This window comes from Hyla sarda, chromosome 3 (assembly GCF_029499605.1).
Source record: "Hyla sarda isolate aHylSar1 chromosome 3, aHylSar1.hap1, whole genome shotgun sequence".
In the NCBI taxonomy this organism is placed as follows: Eukaryota; Metazoa; Chordata; class Amphibia; order Anura; family Hylidae; genus Hyla; species Hyla sarda.
The window spans coordinates 353,114,742-353,136,804 of record NC_079191.1 but is presented as its reverse complement, the minus strand read 5'-3'; the positions used below and the strand labels follow the sequence as shown (position 1 = coordinate 353,136,804).

The 22,063-nt window shown below is 44.0% G+C and overlaps 1 protein-coding gene across 2 annotated transcripts in view; it reads left to right on the top strand.

Annotated features, from left to right (window-relative positions):
- KAT14 (lysine acetyltransferase 14) overlaps positions 1 to 21,686 on the top strand; it is a 35,045-nt gene extending 13,359 nt beyond the window's left edge. For both annotated transcript variants that reach the window (XM_056567600.1, XM_056567599.1), the window contains 5 exons: positions 8,209 to 8,753; positions 10,377 to 10,513; positions 14,258 to 14,433; positions 17,996 to 18,186; positions 19,277 to 21,686. In XM_056567600.1, the coding sequence (XP_056423575.1) occupies positions 8,209 to 8,753; positions 10,377 to 10,513; positions 14,258 to 14,433; positions 17,996 to 18,186; positions 19,277 to 19,450 (1,223 nt within the window). In that variant the 3' untranslated portion in view covers positions 19,451 to 21,686. The remainder of the gene's footprint in view (positions 1 to 8,208; positions 8,754 to 10,376; positions 10,514 to 14,257; positions 14,434 to 17,995; positions 18,187 to 19,276) is intronic.
- The last annotated feature ends 377 nt before the right edge of the window (positions 21,687 to 22,063 follow it).

Here is a 22,063-nt window from a genome sequence, read left to right as displayed (position 1 = left end):
CAACCCCCCACCCCTTCCTCCCAGCCATTCTAGTGGCTCCAGATTGACCTTGCTGGGCCTGGTACACTGGCCTCCTCAACCTTTTTGCAGACACTCTGTGGCCTTTACCTCAGCCTGACCTCCTTACCCTTAGTTCCGCTATTCCACAGTGTGGCTGTTAAAGCCAAGATTTTGAAATTTAAGTTGTTTTTCTGAGCCTGTCATCCATACCATGTTCAAAGCCTTTTTGTTTAGTGATAGTGTTGTGGGTTCCACCCCTGGAATGCTCCACTCTGAAGGTTATGTCTCTTCTTCAGTCTGGCTTTAAGTAGGGCCTTGGTCTCCCCACTCTGAAGGGTCAGGTTTATCCCTATGCCCTCAGGTTAAAGCCTTCCTTCAGGGCATCGCTCATTGTGTGCTCCCATTTTGCCCGCTTGTTGAGTTGTGGTACCCTAATCTAGTTCTTGATGCTCTTCAGGATGCCCCTTGCATGGTTGCTTTTTTGCTGTTATATTCACAGGCTTTCTGAACTGGTAGTAAATGAGCATTATAAAGCTATAGGAAAAAAATGTTAAACAGATTAAAGCAGCAAAAATGGAGACAGAGAAACAGATTGACAAAGTGTAAAACTAACCCCAAAATTTTCTTTAATTGCATATAGTAAAAAGGATAAAACTGAAAGTGTTGGCCCTTTAAAAAGCATGATGAGAAAAAAAGCAAATATACTTAATACATTTCTCCACTGTTCACAGATAAAAATGAAATGCCAGGTAAAATACAGAGAGAAAATGAAAACTGTTACATGTCACCTGTCTAACCCAGGAAAAAGTACAGTGCCCCCTATAAAAAAGCAAAATAGACAAATCATCAGGTCCAGGTGGTATTTACCACCGCATTCTAAGCGAGTTAAAGGGATAGTCTGGCAAAAAAACAACTTATCCCCTTTCGACAGGATTGTCGATAGGGGATAAGTTGATTGCAGGGTCTGACCGCTGGGAACCCCCGCCATCTCCTACCTGGCACTTTGAGAGGAGCGTGCGCTCCATGGATTTCTATGGGAGCATCGTAGATGCCACTAGGGTCTCCCATGGAGATGAATGGAGCGCGTGTTGTTTGTAGCATACGCTCTTCTCAGAGAGCCTGGCTTAACTCCATTGTATGTCAACTGTGTTTGAGGGTTTTCTAAGAGATGCAGTATTGGAGTATCTCAAAAATAAATAAATGTATGACTCCATAACAGCACAGGTTTATGAGGGATCGGTCCTGTCAAACTAACTTGATCAGCTTTTATGAGGAGGTGAGCTCCAGACTGGAGAAAATTGCTAGATGATGTATATCTTTGAAAAAAAGGCAGGGAGTGGAGGTACTCTATCTATGCAATGTCCTAGAACTCTGCCCCAGTGCTATCCTCCTAACACCCAACAGTAACATTTAAAAAGAAAAATTGGCAAATGGTAGGTTCTCAAGGACAACTTGAATGTAATGTTGTGAATGAGAATGTTAGTGAGACTATAGTCAAATAGTGTGAATGAATATTGGTATCAAATATATAGGTATTCTGGGATGTGGGTCAATTCGATTGATTTGTAATTTTATAGCTGAGGAGAGTTAAGGATAGATATGTGAAGAGGGTAAGTATATAAATGGTATATATGTAAAAATGTGAGTGTAAGAGGCATATAAGTTAATGTCCAAGGTACAATGCAAATTTATTGATCAATGCATAAAATGAAAATGGAGGGGGGATGCAGGATCCTTGCAAACCCCTCCACTAAAATTATCACTGTAGATAAAATACTGTAGTTTAACAATCAGTGCAATATAGTAGAGTTTCTGTCACTGATGTCAGCGAGGTAGTTAAATCTGCTTGGTGATATTTGCTGTGCGCTCGCAAGTGCTGCAGTGTCACAAATTCGGCCCACTCAGTAAGATGGATTAATACTGAACAGATATGCTGGCTGGTAACTTGTCACGCAGTAGCAGGTTAGTAGCAAACAAGTATCGCATCCACAGATAGTTTGTAGCGTTATAGTTACAATCTCCAATCTCAGGCAAAGTGCATAGACGGCTCGGCGGCCGTCAATAATGAAAGTAGATCGCCGGGGCTATGTAGTGCTTACCCGTCCTTGGTGGCACGAAGGAGATTGAGGTTATTAGGTCCTGTGATATCCTGGAAATGTCGACGTTCCTATACTTCGGGTGACGGAGTCTTCCTCCCGACAGACAAGTCTGCCAAAATTGAAAAAGCTGCATCTCAGGGTGTTCACTGGCTTGAAGTCCTCGTGGGAGTGGGCGCTCTGATGATGGTGGTAGCGATACTTGATGACCCGGTATTTCCTCAGTTCTGATGCCGAAGTGCTGATAAGGTACAGCAATAGTGCAACTAATGTTCTTTTGGGATCAGACGCGTTTCGGACCCTCTAGGTCCTTCATCAGTGATAACTACAGTATTTTATCTACAGTGATTTATTATTTTATTGGAGGGGTTTGCAAGGATCCTGCATCTCCCCTCCGTTTTCATTTTTTGTATTGATCAATAAATTTGCATTATACCTTGGACATTAACTTATGTGCCTCTTACACTCACATTTTTACATAAATACCATTTTTATATACTTACCCTCTTCACATATCTATTAACTCTTCTCCGGTATAAAATTACAAATCAATCGAATTGACCCACATCCCAGAATACCTATATATTCAATACCAATATTTATTTACACTAATATTTGACTCTCGCTTATAGTCTCACTAACATTCTCATTCACAGCGTTACATTTAAGTAGTCATGGAGAACCTACCATTTGCCAATTTTTCTTTGTATATCTTGATTTCTCCAAATCATTTGACACTTGCCACATAAAAGGTTGGCAAATAAAATGAGAATGCTTGGACTGCGGAAAAATGTGGGTAAGAGTTTATTAATGGTACTTATTGGTACTTATTCTGATTAGGTCACACAGGCATCAGTTTTGGGTCCTGTTCTTTTTAATATTTTTATTAATGACCTTGTACATGGATTGTATAGTAAAATGTCAATCTTTGCAGATGATCCACTAGAAAACATTTTCTTTTAAATCAACTGGTGCCAGAAAGTTGCAGATTTGTAAATTACTTCTATAAAAAAAAATCCCAATCCTTCCATTACTTAATAACAGCTGTATAATACACAGGAAGTTCTTTTCCTTTTGAATTTCCTTTCTGTCTGACCACAGTGCTCTCTGCTGACACCTCTGTCCATGTCAGGGACTGTCCAGAGCAAGAGATGTTTGCTATGAGGATTTTCTCCTACTCCGGACAGTTCCTAAAATGGACAAAGGTGTCAGCAGAGAGCACTTGTGGGAAGGCAGAAAGGAAATTCAAAAAGAAAAGAACTTCCTGTGTTATACAGCAGCTGATAAGTACTAGAAGAATTGGGATTTTTGAGAAGAAGTAATTTACAAATCTGTTTAACTTTCTGCCACCAGTTGATTTAAAAGAAAATGTTTTCCAGTGGAGTACCCTTTTAACACTGTAAAGGACACTGTGTATAGTAGATAACACATTAGAGGACAGTGCACTGCTAGAAATGCAGATGAGGTTTAATACTGATAAATCTAAGGTTATGCACATGTTCTAGTCTGGGAATATGTATTAAATGGAAAAATACTGACTGACATGGAAAAGGACTTGCATCAAGGGGTGCAACAAAAGGGGCATAGATGCCAAGGACAAGCAAATATTTCTACTACTGTAAAAATCACTAGTCAGACCTCACATAGAATACAGTGTACAGCACTAGGCACCAGTATGCAAGAAAGATATAGTAGAGCTGGAGAGGGTTCAAAGATGGGCAACCAGGGTAATAAGGGAATGGGAGGACTACAGTACTCAGAAAGATTATGAGAATTAGGATTATTTAGTTTAGAAAAAAGATGACTTAAGGGGTTCTCCGGTGCTTACACATCTTATCCCCTATCCAAAGGATAGGGGATAAGATGCCTGATCGCGGGAGTCCCGCAGCTAGGGACACCCGTGATCATGCATGCGGCACCCCGTTTGTAATCAGTCCCCGGAGCGTATTCGCTCCGGGTCTGATTATGGGCGACGGCTTGTGACGTCACGCCTCCACCCCTGTGTGACGTCACGCTCCCTCCCGTAGGAGCTATCCCTCCCGTAGCTATCACGCCCCCTCCCGTAGGCTTGCATTGAGGGGCGGAGGCGTGACGTCACACGCCGCCGGCCCTGTAGTTGCCCGTAATCAGACCCGGAGCGAGCACTCTCCGGGGACTGATTACAAACGGGGTGCCGCGTGCATGATCACGGGCGTCCCTAGCTGCGGGACCCCCGCGATCAGGCATCTTATCCCCTATGCTATGGATAGATGGAGAGATCTCTCATATGATTTATTTACAGCAGGGACTGTTTCTATAACAATGGGGCATCCTCTATGCCTAGAGGAAAGAAGGTTTTTACACAGGACAGATGGGGCTTTACTGTAAGAGCAGTGAGACTGTGGAATCCTCTGCCAGAGAAAGTGGTCATGGTGAACTCAAACGGGTTCAAAAGGGGCCTGGATACACTTCTGTAGAGTAATAACATTACAGGCCATGGATCCAGATTTATAGGGACGGAACATTGATCTAAAGATTCATTCTGATGCCATTTTGGAGCTGGGAAGTAATTCCCCCCCCCCCCCCCCCCCCCTTGTATGGGGCAATTGGAATCAGCTTTATAAAGTTTTAGGATAAAAACAAGCAATCTCCAGGCAGCAGAGCGGGATCAATGGAAGCGCTGAGACCAGATAAGAAGTTAAAAGGATTTATTTCCCATAATGCAACGCGTTTCATGGTCACCCGCTTCCTCAGGCATGCCTGAGGAAGCGGGGTGACCGTGAAACGCGTTGCATTATGGGAAATAAATCCTTTTAACTTCTTATCTGGTCTCAGCGCTTCCATTGATCCCGCTCTGCTACCTGGAGATTGCTTGTTTTTATCGTGATTCTATTTCAGCGGGACGAAGCTGCAGAGACCCTTTGATGATACGCCCTGTTCCATTGTTGTACTTGGTAGGAGTACAACTTCATGTGGTAAGCGCAATTCACACTTAGCGTTACCAACTCACCTTTGGTGTTACATTACGGAGCGCATCCGTTTGTGCTATACGGTCTTCCTAAAAAGTTAGCCTTCAAACTTTGGCTTTCCAGTTCTGAAAGGGCTTCTGTGTACTTTTTAAAGTTCTGCCAGGCCCATATCATGGCTTTCTCAGATGCCAGTCTGGACCTCAAGCTGATGCAGGCCATTGTGCTCTAGGCGGGTCACATGGTGCCTTCTCGCAATTTTTCCCATCCTCAGGTAGTGCTTTTGGATTTCTCATGGTGTTCCCTAATGGAATACACACGAAAACTGGATTTTTGTACATGCCCTAAAATCCTTTTTGTTCAACACTCATTTTGGTCCACTCTTAACCTGATGATTGTGTAGTTCTGCCTTTTCTCTTTCTTCCTGGGCTCAGGCTGTTGCTTGTGACTGACTTTGTTGCCTTTCTAGTGCTTTTTGCACAACCTGGTTAGATATGTCTGCCTAGGTAGAGCCAAAACCTTTTTTCTGCCTCCTACTGGCAAGGGCCTATACTCACTCACAGTGCAGTCTACCCCAATGCATCCAACTAAAGGGATTTTATGGTGAGTACAAAAAAATCTTTTTTTTACAGTGCATCTACTAAGTTAAACTTTTTTATATATTTTTTTTTAATGAACAAATTGTAAAATAAAGATTAATGGTGAGCATATGCTGTAATAACTTATAAACTGTGTTTCCTCTGTTACTTCTCTCTATACTTTTTTGTTCAAAGTTCAGAAACTTTTTCATTACCGTATATACTCAAGTATAAGCCGAGTTTTTCAGCACGATTTTTCGTGCTGAAAACGCCCCCCCTCGGCTTATACTCGAGTGAACTCTCCGCCTGTCAATCCCTTCATCAGTGGTCTTCAACATGCAGACCTCCAGATGTTGCAGAACTACAACTCTTAGCATGCCCGGACAGCAACCGGCTGTCCGGGCATGCTGGGAGTTGTAGTTTTGAAACCTCTGGAGGTCCGCAGGTTCAAGACCACTGCGGCCTTCGTCATCATCCAGACCCCCCCTTTAGTTTTCTACTCACCTCCCCTTGGTGCGAAGGAAGGGTGAGCAGTTCCAGGCCATCTATGCTGCAGGGACCGTCCGGTGGGGAGGGTTAGTCGTTCCAGGCTGTCCATTTTCACCAGGGGGGGCCTCTTCTCCGCGCTCCGGGCTGTCCCCGGACTAGTGACGTTGCCTTGACGACGACGCACAGGGACGCACATGAAGGTCCCTGTGCGGCATAGTCAAGGCAACGTCACTAGTCTGGGGCAGGCGCGGAGAAGAAGGCCCCCCCGGTGAAAATGGACAGCCTGGAACGACTAACCCTCCCCACCGGTCTTTTTTTATTTTTTTATTTCATTGTAATGATGGACAACGGAACAATGTTTAATAGCTGAACTATGGCTTTGTGTTGTGCTGTTTAGGCAAATCCCAGTAAACTGTGTAAAGCAGCCTACTCAGTTGTATTTGGCGTCCCGACCACTTCTGGGGGCTGCAAGCAGATGGTTGGGGCTCTCCATTTCAAGATAGATTCAGGTCTCAACTCTCAGACCCACACATATATATGCCATAAATGCCCCAGATAGGAACACCACTATAATAAATGGGATGTTTTCCACCTCAAATAGAGGAACAAATGATAGAATCATTCAATGTTCAGGAAAATTAAAACAAATCCTTTTAGTTCTTTGTTGCTCCACCTTAGGCTTTTAAAATGCTTCAAATCTCTGTGGCATGGATTTTATCATCCATAAATAGTATTCATTATGAAAGGGTTGCCATTTTGAAAAAGGTTGGTTGACAGGTCAGCTTTGTCATGGACCATTTTTATCACCGTACATTTTCCATGTGATATAGATGTGGACTGTTTGCTGGCTTCACCATTTAGTTGGACCTTTTTATGAAGAAAAGCTTAAATGCATCTTGCCACAGTTCTATACATATTATCATCCCTAAAAAATACTTATCCATCAAAAAATCTATTTTCTATGTAACTAAAGAAGTGTCAGACTTGAGATAATCATAGCCCTCTCCATTGGCCTTTTACTTGATTTGTAGCTCCATATAATATATTATGGGAAATGACTGTTTTCTTTAGGCGTTATCTTTATACGATTCAGTAGTCCAGGACCATTTCCTTGGCCAATGTAGATTGGTTCATCACTGAATATCACTTTCATCCAATCCTCCACACTGCATGATTTGTATTCTTTGCTCACTTTAACAGTTTTGTCTCTTTTATATGTTGTTTCTCTATTTTATTTTTTCTTCATTTGGTTTTTATATATACAAATTTCAGTCAGCTTATGTCTTACAGGTCTATCTGAAACATTGATTCCTGTTTTTGCCCAGCAGTTCTTCTTCTGTTATTTTTATGTGCATTTTCTGTTTTCAAGGCATATTTCTTTGCAATTTGTGTGCGGAGGCTTTTAATGTCTTTCTTGACCTGTATGTCTTCCTTTTATAACCTTACTATTATGTTTTTTATATTTACGCCAGATTTTACACACAGCTGACTGGGAACAACCAATATCTTTTACCACACTCCACATTGGATTTTTATCTCAATGCAGTTTTTGTTCTTTCTTTTCCTTAAAGGGGTACTCCAGCCCTAAAACATTTTATCCCCTACCCAAAGGATCTAATATTCATGGCCTTTTGGGAAGGGTTGGATTTCTATTTAATGCAGCTGGTTAACCTCTTTAAACTTGAAAAAGTTTGGCACTTACTGTAATATCTATAAATCATGTTGTTTGAAAACCGTGGGAAGTAGATGGTGGCTTATCCTTATTTTGTAATAAATGTATATGCTATTGGGACCTTACATGTTTGAGAAGAACAGGAATCCCCTGACCCACTTGGTGAAGCTGCTGCATCTGGTGGGTGAGGAGGGCATTGATGGAAGGAGGGATGGCTGCACTTCTATGAGCATTGTTGGCAGCTAAGCAGAGGTGGCAACCACATTTATTTGAGTTTACATTGGGTTTGAATTTACATTCGATTTGTTTTGGAATACCAAAAAGTTTCGGACAAAGTGCGTGATATTCAGACTATTTAAATGTTACTGTTCATGCCTCTGAATCCAGTGTTTGTTGGTGAGGATTAATTGCTTTCCAATATATTTCAGATGATGAAGAGATGGATGCTGATGGAGTCATTGATCCTGGGATGGAATACATACCTTCTATCACCTCCCATTCAACTCTTCTATGTCAAAGGAATTTCAGGTCATCTGTGCATGTGAAACAAGAAATAGAGAGTGAAGAGGAGAGGCTGGACCAGGTAGAGGGGGAACTGCACAAGGGCCCATCTGCAGATAGATCCCGTGACAAGAGGCGACCTCAGCTGATAGAGAGGGATAAAACCAAAAATCCTCAGTACCATGCTATCAGCCTTTATGAAGAAAAACGGCTCCTCAAACGCCTTGAGGCCTGTCCCAATGCTGTAGCTCTGACACCAGAAGCTAGAAGGCTGAGACAGAAGCTGCTTGTCCGTAAGGCCAAGCGTGAAAGAGGCTTACCCCTTTTTGACTTGGATCAGGCAGTAAATGCTGCTCTTATGCTTGTTGGAGGGGTCTATGGAGCCAGAGAAGGGTCAGTGTCTAGGCCGATACAGACAGGACCCGAGTTTAGAACAACAAGCAAGGACATGCGGATCTTGGACAGATATCAGGTGAGTAGACACTTGTTCAGCCATTGTGATGCATGGTGACTGTAAATCAAAGTGTCTGTGCTTTTACCCCTCCACTTTTTAGATTCTTGTTGACTGTTGAATAAACTAAATTAAAAGGCATACGCATGTAAAGGGGAACTTACCATATATACTCGAGTATAAGCCGACCCGAATATAAGCCGAGGCCCCTAATTTCACCCCAAAAACCCAGGAAAAGTTATTGACTCGACTATAAGCCTAGGGTGGGAAATACATCATCCCCCCCCCATGTCATCATCCAGACCCCCGTCATTAACACCCCCGTCATTAACACCCCCGTCATTAACACCCCCGTCATTAACACCCCCGTCATTAACACCCCCGCCATCAACACCCTGTCATCATTCCCCTCGTTATCATTCCCCCCCCCCCCCCCCTTCATCATCTCCGCCTGTCAATCCCTTCATCAGTTGTCTTCAACCTGCGGACCTCCAGATGTTGCAAAACTACAACTCCCAGCATGCGGGCAGTAGTAGTAGTTTTGAAACATCTGGGGGTCCGCAGATTGAAGACCACTGCGGCCTTCGTCATCATCCAGACCCCCCCCCTTTAGTTTTCTACTCGCCTCACCTCGGTGGGAAGGAAGGGTGAGCTGGTCCGGGCCATCTATGCTGCAGGGACCGTCCAGTGGGGAGGGTTAGTCGTTCCGGGCTGTCCATCTTCACCAGGAGGCCCTCTTCTCCGCTCCGGGACGGCCCCGGACTAGTGACGTTGCCTTGACGATGACGCACAGGGACGTTCATGCGCAGGGACATGACAGACGTCTGCTGCGCAGGGACATGACAGACGTCTGCTGCGCACGGATGTCCCTGTGCGTCGTCGTCAAGGCAACCTCACTAGTCCGGGGCTGGCCCGGAGCGGAGAAGAGGGCCTCCTGGTGAAGATGGACAGTCCGAAACGACTAACCCTCCCCACCGGACGGTCCCTGCAGCATAGGTGGTCACCTTTCCTTCCCACCGAGGGGAGGTGAGTAGAAAACTAAAGGGGGGTCTGGATGATGACGAAGGCTGCAGTGGTCTTCAACCTGCGGACCTCCAGATGTTTCAATACTACAACTCCCAGCATGCCCGGACATCCGATGGCTGTCCGGGCATGCTGGGAGTTGTAGTTTTGCAACATCTGGAGGTCCGCAGGTTGAAGATTACTGAACTGAGAAGGAATTGACAGGTGAAGAGTTCTCTTGAGTATAAGCCGAGGGGGGCGTTTTCAGCAGGAAAAATCGTGCTGAAAAACTCTGCCTATACTCGAGTATATACGGTAGGTATTTTAAGGGGGTGACTCTGGTAGGAAGTGAATTGCCCTTTTTAATTATTTTTTAGGTGATTATTCAAACTGCCTAATGACCTACTACTGAAAGTATTGTACATGCTAAGTATTGACTGGATATGTCTGGACCTATACCTAGCAGAAAGCACTATAGTTTGAGTGTAGCTAAGCTCCATAGATATCCATGTTCCTGTGGGGATCAGTGTAGTTATCAACTGCTTTGCAAAGTGCTGGTAGTGTGCATTCAAGGACTGCTACAGTGTGTAGGTCACATTCTGCCTTATCAATTTACGATACTGTGTTTTTTTCTCTTAATAGACTGCAATGCCTGCGACCAAAGGTGTCCGTCACACTGCTGTGCGCTTCTTGTATCGGCTTGGGGCAGCAGAAGATAAAGATGCAGACCTCAGCATAGTTAGCCCCTACACTGCCCGCATTCTGAAACCATATATACGGTAAATGTTTGTATTAGTAATCTTATTTATTTACAGATAAAATGTAATTTGGGATTCATATAAAGTGTCTTTATTTTCTAGCTGACACAATTGAGTTTAAAACAGGAAATTGCAGTTTAAAGAGTGTATACCTAACTTTCCTGTCTCCATCTTCTTTTGCACTGATATGCACGCTCGCATAGATGAAGGGGCCCCATAAATATTCATGAGGTGGGTGGATATATTGGTGGGTAAGTGGGGAGATGTGCCAGGTTGTAGCACTTTACTTGAGCAGCTTATCCCTGCCTCTATCTTCTTTGCACTGATATGCACGCTCACATAGATAAAGGGGCTCCATAAATATTCATGAGGTGGGTGGACATATTGGTGGGTAAGTGGGGAGATGTGCCAGGCTGTGACACTTTAGTTGAGCAGCTTTCCCCTGCCTCCATCTTCTTTGCACTGATATGCACGCCCACCTTGCGCTCACATAGGCAAAGGGGTCTCATAAATATTCATGAGGTGGGTGGGCATATTGGTGGGTGAACAAGGAGACACTTGAGTAACTTAGCCCTCACTCATTGACACCAGGCTGAGCAATTTTACAAATTTGGCAACCACCATCAGATTCAGAAAATGTACATTTGGTCCTATACCTTTACAGCTATCCAGTGGTGTCCAGAGGCTGAAATGTAACACCTATTCAGTCCCATTGTGATTGAGCACAGAAGCTCCAGTGGGTGCCCCAGTCTTTGTTCACTTGTGGTCGACATTTCGACATTGTGACTGTTGCAGCAGGCCTCCCCAGTCACGTACTATACTACTAGCATCATGGATGCAATGGACACATGTTCAGCGTCTGCACAGGAAGGATTGGAGTGGGTTAAGGGTAAAGGTTTTTATGTTGTTTGATTTACATTTGAGCCTTTAATTTCTTTTGTTTCAAAGGGGCGAATCACCCCCTGTCTGAATAACATTTTACATGTTATCCAGACATGTAAAAAGTTTTGATCGGTCCAGGTCTCTGCTGAGACCTCACTGATCTTTAGATATAGCTGGAGATGTATCTAAAACTTGGAAACAGAAGCAGCACATCCACAAAGAGCAAAAAAATGAAAAAAGGTGCACGCCGTCACAGGGGCACTGGTTAGGAGTCCCAACTGAGGTAGTACTGGAGAAAGACCGCAGCACACACGATGTATTCAATGTGAAAAAGTGGGTTTTATTCCATAAAAACAGCAAGCAAAGAGAAAGCTACGTTTCGGTAGTCTCACACCACCATCTTCAGGCATGCCTGAATATGGTGGTGTGAGACTACCGAAACGTAGCTTTGTTTTTGCTTGCTGTTTTTATGGAATAAAACCCACTTTTTCACATTGAAGACATCGTGTGTGCTGTGGTCTTTCTCCAGTACTACTGGAGATCTATCTAGAAATATTTATGGGACAAGATGCCAGAATGGCTATGTTTGCATTTCCTAAACCAGGGGTTTTCTAGGACTTTTTGACTTCGTGAGGATAGGCCATCAATCAATTGTTTGCCAGAACCATGACACAAGAAGTAGACAGCGCTGTACAACGTGTAGTGGCTGTGATGCGTTACTGCAGCTCAGTTCCCAATTCACTTAAAGGGTTATTCCGGGCAAAAACATTTTATCCCCACGCGATCTCCTTGCAGCACCTGCATTATATGCTGCTGCTCAATCTACAGTTTTCGAAACCTCTGGGTTTCCGGGACTGGGGACGTGACGTCACGCCACGCCCCCTCCATTCATGTCTATGGGAGGGGACGTGACGGCTGTCACGCCCCCTCCCATAGACATGAATGGAGGGGGCGTGGCATGATGCCACGACCCCAGCCCCGGAAACCCGGAGGATTCAGCAGCCGCATATAATGCGGGTGCTGCAGGGAGATTGCGGGGGGTCTCAGCAGCAGGCCCCCCGCGATCAGACATCATTTGGATAGGGGATAAAATGTTTTTGCCCGGAATACCCCTTTTAAAGAGAATGTAACCTGTAGTATCTCAGCACAGTCACTACAGTGTAATGAACTGTCTGCTTCCAGCGGAGTGTCAGCACCCTACCAATCAGATATTGCTGGCCTCTAAAGGCGACTTTGTTCGAGAGACCTTCTTTATCTTTATTCTAGGGATTTTATGGGGGGCGTCTTTTTTCATTCTAGCGATTTGTGATGGTCTCTGCAATGGGATCCATGGACAAATCTGTAAAATTTCACATGTTCTATACATGTAAAAAAAAAAAAAAGAAAGAGTTGGTGCATAGCAGACTAGATGTGTTTATATATATATATATATATATATATATATATATATATATATATATATATATATATATACATACCCTGTTCTGGTGAGCTAAAGGTATGTTATCTGAATGCCGATGCTGTCACTGTGTACTTCACGATGAATTGTTCATTTGTCATTTCCTTGTTGATTTTGTTCTATTTTTCTTATTCTTTTTAATGCATAGAATTTGTGGTATCTTTTTAGATAAGCACATTAGGTGTGTTTATGACAAACAGACATGTTAACATTGCCCTGCCTGGTTGTACCAGTCTGTAAGTTGTAATATGCTGTCCCTGTAAAGCAGTTATTTAAAGGAGTTGTTGGAAGTAGTAAAACCCCTTACCCCTCCTTGAATCCCTGCTGCTCCAGCACCCGTCCTCTGCTGGTCCTTATATGCATGGTATCACTGACCACTTGCCTTTCCGTTATGTCTCAGCAGGGAGAGTGCTTAGGTTCACGCCCATTCAAAACTGGTCACTGCCCAGTTGTCAGTCTAGGGGCTCATTAGCATATTTGGCACCAGCAACACTGATGGCTACACAACAAGGTGGCCTAGGGGAAAAAAATTAGCATTGCCGCAGCTGTCAAGGGTCCTTGTGTTTCTGGGCTTGGTACTCTAGCTATGTGTTGTTTAATAAATCTGTGGGTGAATGACTTTATAGGGGTTTTCTGGCCAAAAACATCTTATCCCCTCTCCAAAGGATCCCCTAATCTCCGTGCAGTACTCGCATTCTAAACTTCCAGGACTGGAGACATGATGTCACACCACGCCCCCTCCATCCATGTCTTTGATTCATTCATGTACATTTTTTAGGCAAATTTAAAGGGGTACTCCACTGCTCAGCATTTGGAACAAACAGTGGAGTACCCCTTTAAAGGGAATCTGTCATCAGTATCGGTTATTGGTACAGGCTTGTAGTGTAGGGAATACTGGTGAACATGATACTTATCCTTGATCCGTGCCTTCGTTCCGCCGCTATTCTTCTTTTTCTTCACATCCTAATCCGGAGTTGGTGCATAGTGACGTCTGTCTTCAATGTTCATGGGAATTCCTTCCTTCCCCTGTGCTGAGGCTCCTATGCTGCAGAATGGAGCTCCACTTTGCAGCATACCGCCTGTCTTCCTCCATTTTGAAATATCTACATCATAGAATCCTCAGCCCTAGGGGAGGAGGAGCTGGACGTTACTGTGCACCAAGCACCCGATTAGGATCGGTATATTGAAAGCATGGATCAGGGATTGGTAAGTACCATTTTTATTATTGGTACCCGCGCTACAAGCCTATACCAGTAGGTTAATGCAGGGATACTGATGACAGATTCCCTCTTAATCTATACTGGGTGAGGTGTTTTTTTATTTTTTTTATTAAATACTAAAAGCATTCTCACTTTAAGGATTCGCTCTGTATAGACAAGTACTAATCTAAAATAAAAACCTATCTTCTACCTTTCTCTTATCAGTCGTGACTATGAGACCAGACCATGCAGACTGCAGCTCTTGGCCCAGATCAGGGCTTATGCCCACAGAAACGATCCCAGCTGGGTACCAGAACCACATTCCCCCATTGACTATTGCTATGTCCGCCCAGGCCACATCCCTACAATCAACTCCATATGCCAGGAATTTTTCTGGCCAGGTAAGAAAATGATGGCACACAAAGACTGATACTTTGCTAACTGCTAAGCTTGTATTTTCTAGCATCTCCTGTTGAGGATATAAATTTTTAAAGTGTAAGTCATTTAACGTTTGACACCTCACACACTCCATAATGACTGGCTCCATTATAGTCTATAGAGCCAGTCTCCTCCTGCTTTGTGCGCTGAGCCAGGGAGTAAAGAGTCCTGCTCTGCACTTCACACAGCTATAGGGAGTCTCAGTATTGAGACCCCGACGACCTTTACATGTCTGTGCAATATGGTAAAGGGGTACTCCACTGGGCAGCGTTCGGAACTAAATGTTCCGAATGTTGTTTTCGCGCTGCAGGGGTCAGCCACGCCCCCTCGTGATGTCACGGCCACGCCACCTCAATGCAAGTCTATGGGTAGGGGTCGTGACGGTCATCATGCCTTTAAAAGTTCATTTAAGTCTACCAACATTTTACTCATGAACGCCAGTCACGCGAGACCCATGTGACAGGTGGGAGTGATTCTATCCATTAGCCCCTATGAGAGAAGGGCACAATAGTGTGCGCTCTGACTCCGTATTCTCCGACAGCGCACTATATGGACGCAGTAACAAAGGTGTGTCCTGATATGTTTGCAGGTGTTATATATAAACAGGCCATCCATCTTGTTTGTATTATTGTCTGTTACATATGTCCATCATGCTGCTTGTTATTTATTGGCTGCCATGCTATTTATGTACAGCCAATTTATGTCCAAATTTAGCCATGCCCCATAGCGAAATGTGTGTTGGGGTAGGTAGACATAGGCCTGCCTCTGCACATGGTATACAACTCCATCCTGTTTTCCTTTTTGGTCTGTAAAACCTTTATGCTACTGTTTTCCATGTTTGCAGTGCTGTGTCCTGTAGGTGTTCAGAACTATACATTGGTACCTTTCTTGTTTTATTTTCAAGACTTTTATATTTTGATGTTTTGCTAATAACCATTATGGCCCAGACAGGGCCGTCTAAAGGAATTTGGGGTCCCCAAGAAAAATGGGTGTGGCTATGTGAAGGCAGAGCCAAAATAAGGGAAGGGGCCAAATGTCAATCATAGTTGGTTATAATAGGGTACATAATGAAAAAAGAAAAAGAAATATATTTTATATATATATATATATATATATATATAAATATATATATATATATATATATATATATATATATATATATAAATGCTTATGACTTGATAAAGGGAGAAATCCCGAAAGCTTGTCTCTACATAATCTTGTTAGTCCAATAAAAAAGGTATTACAAGATACTGCAACTACCGATGATTTTGCTTTTTGCATCACTGGACTAATACGGCTACTCCTAACTAATCTATATACAGTGACCCCCCCGACCTACGATGGCCCCGACATATGATCAAATCGACATACGATGACCTCTCAGAGGCCATCTCATGTCGATGTCAGCATCGACATACGATGCTTTTATATGTCGGGGCCATCGCATTAACTGCTATCCGACAGCGCAAAATGCTTAAGCTGCTGCCGGATAGCAGCTTAATGTTCCCCATGTGGTGCGGTGAGTATTACTTACCCCTCCACGATGCTCCGGAGTGCCCTTCCGGTCCAGCGCTGGTCCTCCGGTGTCTTCTCGGCCCTCTCCAATGACGTCAATACGCTGCTGTGCACGTCATCCAATAGGAATGGCGTACGCAGCGGCGTAATGACGTCGCTACGCAGGCCCAGTAAGGCCTTGCGGAAGACAGCAGAGGACCGGAGAAGACAGCGGAGGACCGGAGAAGACCAGGAGAGCCCAGCAGAGGCCCGGGGTCACCATCGGGAGCGGCGGGGACACCATCTCCAGCGGCGGGGACACCATCTCGAGCGGCGGGGACAGGCGAGTACAGCGTCCTATACTTTACATTGCACGAATCCCTCAACATACGATGGATTCGACAAACGATGGCTCGTTTGGAACGAATTACCATCGTATGTTGAGGGACCACTGTGTGTATATATATGTAACACACATATACACACTTAGGACATAGGTAGGACAATTTCCCATGATAAACACATGTACCTCTAAATAAATCATACAGTGATTAACCCCCTCCCCCCCAGTAGGCAGGTAGTACCCCCAGATTAACCCCCCCCCCCAGTAGGCAGGCGGTACCCTCAGATAAACCCCCTTCCCCCCCCCCCCCCAGTAGGCAGGTAGTACCCCCAGATTAACCCCCCCTCTCCCCCCAGTAGGAAGGTAGTACCCCCAGATTAACCCCTCCCCCAGTAGGCAGGTAGTACCCCCAGATTAACCCCTCCCCCCAGTAGGCATGTAGTACCCCCAGATTAACCCCTCTTCCCCCCAGTAGGCAGGTAGTACCCCTAGATTAGACCCCCCTGGCTGGTACCTCTGCTGCAGTTCCCGGGAATTCAGGGCAGAACCTTCCCCAGTCCCCATGATGTTCGCGCATGTCACGCTCTCAGAATAGGGCTGGCATTAGGACGTAGTAACGCCAGCCCTTGAATTCTGGGAGCGTGACGTGACGGAACGTCAATAAGAGGCCGACACCTGTAGCTGTTCGACACTTAACTGGGGGCGGGGACATCCTGAATTCTTGGCAACTACAGGTGACCCGGGCACACAAAATAGGATTTAGTCTCTGCCTCCCACTCCAGGCTCTCGCACTGCTGGCACGGCCGGCCGACAGGGCGAGCTGCTGACCCGGGATAGGGGCAGGAGGACGGCCCGGCACAACAAGCATCGGCTCTGCTCAGGGCCCCCGGACCGGCTTGGGGCCCCAAGCAATTGCTTGGGATGCCTGTCCTGCAGCGACGGGCCTAGGCCCAGATTTATCAAATTGTGTGAGAGTAAGTGGAGTGATTTCCCCACAGCAACCAATCACAGCTCAGGTAACGAGCTCTGGTAAAGTGAAAGCTGAGCTGTGATTGGTTGCTTTGGGAAAGTCACTTTTTCTCTCACTTGGGCCATGTATATTTTTAGGGTACATTCACACGTACAGGGTCCTGCGCAGATTTGATGCGCATGATTTGTAACTGCAGATTAGTAGCTGTGCGCAGTCATTTAGTTTACATTGAAATCTGCAGCAGAAAATCCTGCGCATCAAATCTGCGTACGTGTGAACGAACCCTTATATGGTATTTTGTTGCTGCCGTATACATTTTTAGTGATTTACATTTGATGTTCCACTGCAACCTTATGATTCAGTTCTCTCTTTGATGATCTCCTGATAATCGGTATAACAAGGAGTGCCTCTGCCAGCTTCTCGACAGAATTCTACTTATAGCTTTAGCCATGAATTCGGGGCTGGAACGCAGGATCAGCAGAAGATTATGAAGTAAAATATCTGCAGAGCCATTATATAGATCAGTGGTCTCCAACCTGCGGACCTCCAGATGTTGCAAAACTACAACTCCCAGCATGCCCGGACAGCCGTTGGCTGTCCGGGCATGCTGGGAGTTGTAGTTTTGCAACATCTGGAGGTCCGCAGGTTGGAGACCACTGATATAGATTATAAAGTAGTGTAAAATAGTATGCTTATACCCCTGTGTGTTTTTTTCTAGGGATCGATGTGTCGGAATGTTTGCAGTACCCGGATTTCAGTGTGGTGGTCCTGTACAAAAAGGTTATTATTGCCTTTGGCTTCATGGTGCCTGATGTTAAATACAATGAGGCCTATATTTCGTTTCTTTTTGTCCATCCGGAATGGAGGCGAGCTGGGTTGGCAACATTTATGATCTACCATCTTATTCAGGTAACTAGTGACTCTTAAGATGTTTTTTTTTTTTTTCATGAAAATGCAGATGGTCTGCTAAGTCTTTTTGTAGTCTACTGTGCTTTTGTTTTCCACACAGAAACGGTATATGTTTAGGAAATAGACAAAAAGTAGTCACTAGTAGACTACGTTCGGTTCATTACAGTGCAACTGTAAATTTGGATAAAAAAATGATTACAGTGCAGCACTGTGAACAAGTGTCATTTTTACTATTACATAGCATCCTGCCCATTCTCCATAACACCCGTAGCCAGTTTGAGACGCTGTACTGTGCTTTAAAAATCACATTACATTCTGTGCCACTGACCCTCGTGCTGGCTATTAAAGGGGTACTCCAGTGGAAAACTTTTTTATTTTTTATTTTTTTAAATCAACTGGTGCCAGAAAACAGATTTGTAACTTCTATTAAAGTTATTATACAAAAATCTTTACCCTTCCAGTACTTTTTAGCAGCTGTATGCTACAGAGGAAATTCTTTTCTTTTTGAATTTCTTTTTTGTCTTGTCCACAGTGCTCTCTGCTGACACCTGATGCCTGTGTCAGGAACTGTCCAGAGCAGGAGAAAATCCCCATTGCAAACCTATGCTGCTCTGGACAGTTCCTTACATGGACAGAGGTGTCACCAGAGAGCACTGTGGGCAAGACAAAAAGAAATTCAAAAAGAAAAGAATTTCCTCTGTAGCATACAGCTGCTAAAAAGTACTGGAAGGATAAAGATTTTTTAATAGAAGTCATTTACAAATCTGTTTAACTTTCTGGCACCAGATGATTTAAAAAAAAAAAAATAAAAAAAAGATGTTTTCCACCGGGGTACCCCTTTAATGAGATCCAACAGGCTGCTGCATCTCCTAATGCTTAGTTTTGAGCAACCGGGCGCATGGACAGTGGCCACTCTGTACAGGTATTTACAAGAAGGCTGTCCATGCATGCTGGGAGTTGTAGTTTTGCAACAGCTTCCTCCTTTGTTTATTTTCCTCCCCAACAAGGATTAGGAAGGAATAAACTGGGTAACGCCGGGTATTAAGCTAGTGTATCAATAAAAACTGTATTATCATTTTCCTCCTGACAGACCTGCATGGGGAAAGATGTTACTCTACACGTCTCTGCCAATAATCCGGCAATGCTGCTGTACCAGAAGTTTGGATTTAAGACGGAGGAGTATGTCCTGGATTTTTATGACAAGTACTACCCCATAGACAGCAAGGAATGTAAGCACGCTTTTTTTCTGCGCTTACGAAGGTGATAACCTGGTCGACCACAATGGCAGAGATGGCACTGATTTCGGCTTTATATTGAAGATTATACTTTGGAAGGACTTTTTGTAGTGACAGTGCCTGGATGAAGGGAACTGTGAAATAGACATCGCTTTTATTGTTCCACGTACAGCTCGTGGCTGGGATTTCTTGCACTGACAGCAGAGAATCATCTCAGAATTGTTACTAATAGTATCTGATGCTGTTGCTTAGTGAACACGTTACTGACACATGTACAGGAATGGTTCCAAAAGACAAGCTGGTTTAGCATAGATCTAAAGAAGAAAAGACTACATGGTAAGACTGGGTTCGTATCTTTGCGTCGGAAGGTCAAATCGTGATGTGAACCCAACCTACGTCTTTATATAGAATGGGGCTGTCCTTTGGGGGTTTGAGGTCATAGAGATCTGTCACCACTAATACAATCATTGCATGATGTGCAGGTCTGTTCAGCTTAGAGCAGTTATCCCATTGTAATGGTAGTATGAGAAGCACCTCTGCTGTTCCTTCCTATTGCTAGACATAACCTATACTTACAAATTAAACATCGGTTATTTGGTTAAATAATATAAAAAGCAAAATCATTTGCTTTTTGCATCACTGGACTAATACGGCTACTCCTAACTACGTTAAATAATTTGGCGTTCACCACTTGACCTTCTATTGCACAAGCTGCACCAGCGCAACTCCTCAGTCTCTTCACACTTCATACCTAACAAAACATTTGGCTGCTGGAGGCCTAATCTGTAGGTGACTCCTACTGGGCCAATAGGTATACAAGTTCGATGGACCCTCAAGCTGCAATATTATGTGGCTCTGGGACAACTTATATAACATAAAACTCTCTACACCCTATCTTTAAATAGTACCTATCAACAACTAAACTTTCCCAAATTCCCCCCCTCCCCTCCCCAGCTGAACCTGACTGACACTATCCCTGCTTTTTTTATTTTTTTTGTGTAAAAAAACACGCAAAATACCTTTTTTACTATGAGCTGCTCATTCTGCCAGCCGTCTGAGAGAAAGAGAGGGGGAGTGGCCCGGCAGGCGGGAGCACACATCTAGTCTCAGCAGAGGGCAGGCACGGCAGCTCTGAAGATCAGAGTTTCCGTACTTGCAGCAGTAAAATAACAAAGGTGGGTGGCCGGCCGAGTCAGGAGCGTGCAATAGCAGTAGTGGGAGCTGAAGTGCTAAAGTACGAGAACAGTGCTCGCTCCCGCCTGTCTGATTAACAGGCGGGGAGCTGCATTGAGCTCGTACATGTCCTGGCTGCAGTGTGAATTTGGACTCATGCCATGAGTCTGAAATCAATAGAAATGCTTGCGTCCAGGACTGCTAGGGAGACCCCGAGTGGTGAATTTTTTTTAAATTAAAGTACACATGAAAGGATGCAAAATTTTGAATTAAAAGCAATTAGAAAGTTGTTCATTAGGGATTGATCTTTAATATGTAAAAATAATTTTTTGATGATGGGTACCCTTTAAAGAATATGGTATTGAATTACGAAGTCCCTAAAAATAGACATAGGCAGATAACTAATATTACAAGTCACTATATAAAAAGTCAGAAATAAAAACAGAATGTGTTGGAAGATAAGAACCATTCAGCCCATCTAGTCTGCCGAATAATAGCATCTGGAAGCTGTAAACCAATTTTTATATTGAAGAAGAGAGCTGCTTCAGGGTTTTGCACAATACACATTGTATCAGAGGAATAAGATGGCGGTGCTCTTACCTGGTGCCCATAGAGGAAGCTTGCGCTGGCACAGGTTAAGGGCAGCACAGTAGTATACTGAACTGTAGAGTGGCTACTAGGCAGTAGCATATACCTTAGTAATACAGGTGGTGTACCAATAAAATGCCCATGCTGATTCTCAATCACATGCGGCTTATATGCCAAATGTGGCTTTAGGTTGCATTATCCCAATGTCCTGGGGCCAAGCTTAGGAGGAACTGATGTTCAGTAATATGTGCTAAGGAAATAAAGCACCCATCAAACTTAAAGGGGTACTCAACTGGAAAACATTTTTTTTTTTTTTTTTATCAGATTTGTAAATTACTTCTATTAAAAAAAATCTTAATCCTTCCAGTACTCATCAGCTGCTGTGTGATCCACAGGAAGTTCTTTTCTTTTAGAATTTCCTTTCTGTCTGACCACAGTGCTCTCTGCTGACATCTCTGTTCATTTTAGGAACTGTCCAGAGTAGGAGAAAATCCCCATAGAAAACCTATCCTGCTCTGGACAGTCCCTAAAATGGACAGAGATGTCAGCAGAGAGCACTGTGGTCAGACAGAAAGGAAATTCAAAAAGAAAAGAACTTCTTGTGGGGTCATAACAGCAGCTGATAAGTACTGGAAGGATTAAGATTTTTTCTATAGAAATAGAAGTAATTTACAAATCTCTAACTTTCTGGCACCAGTTGATTTAAAACTGTTTTCCAGTGGAGTACGCCTTTAAAGGGGTTTCCATAGAAATATTGTAATGTCTAAATGTGCTCAGGGTAGAAACTTAAAAAAAAAAGGAAACCCAAAGCCGCTGATCCCCTGCCAGTGCTATTCCGAAACTACTGGTCCTGCTGCTCAGAGCTTCCCGTTCTCTTCCCC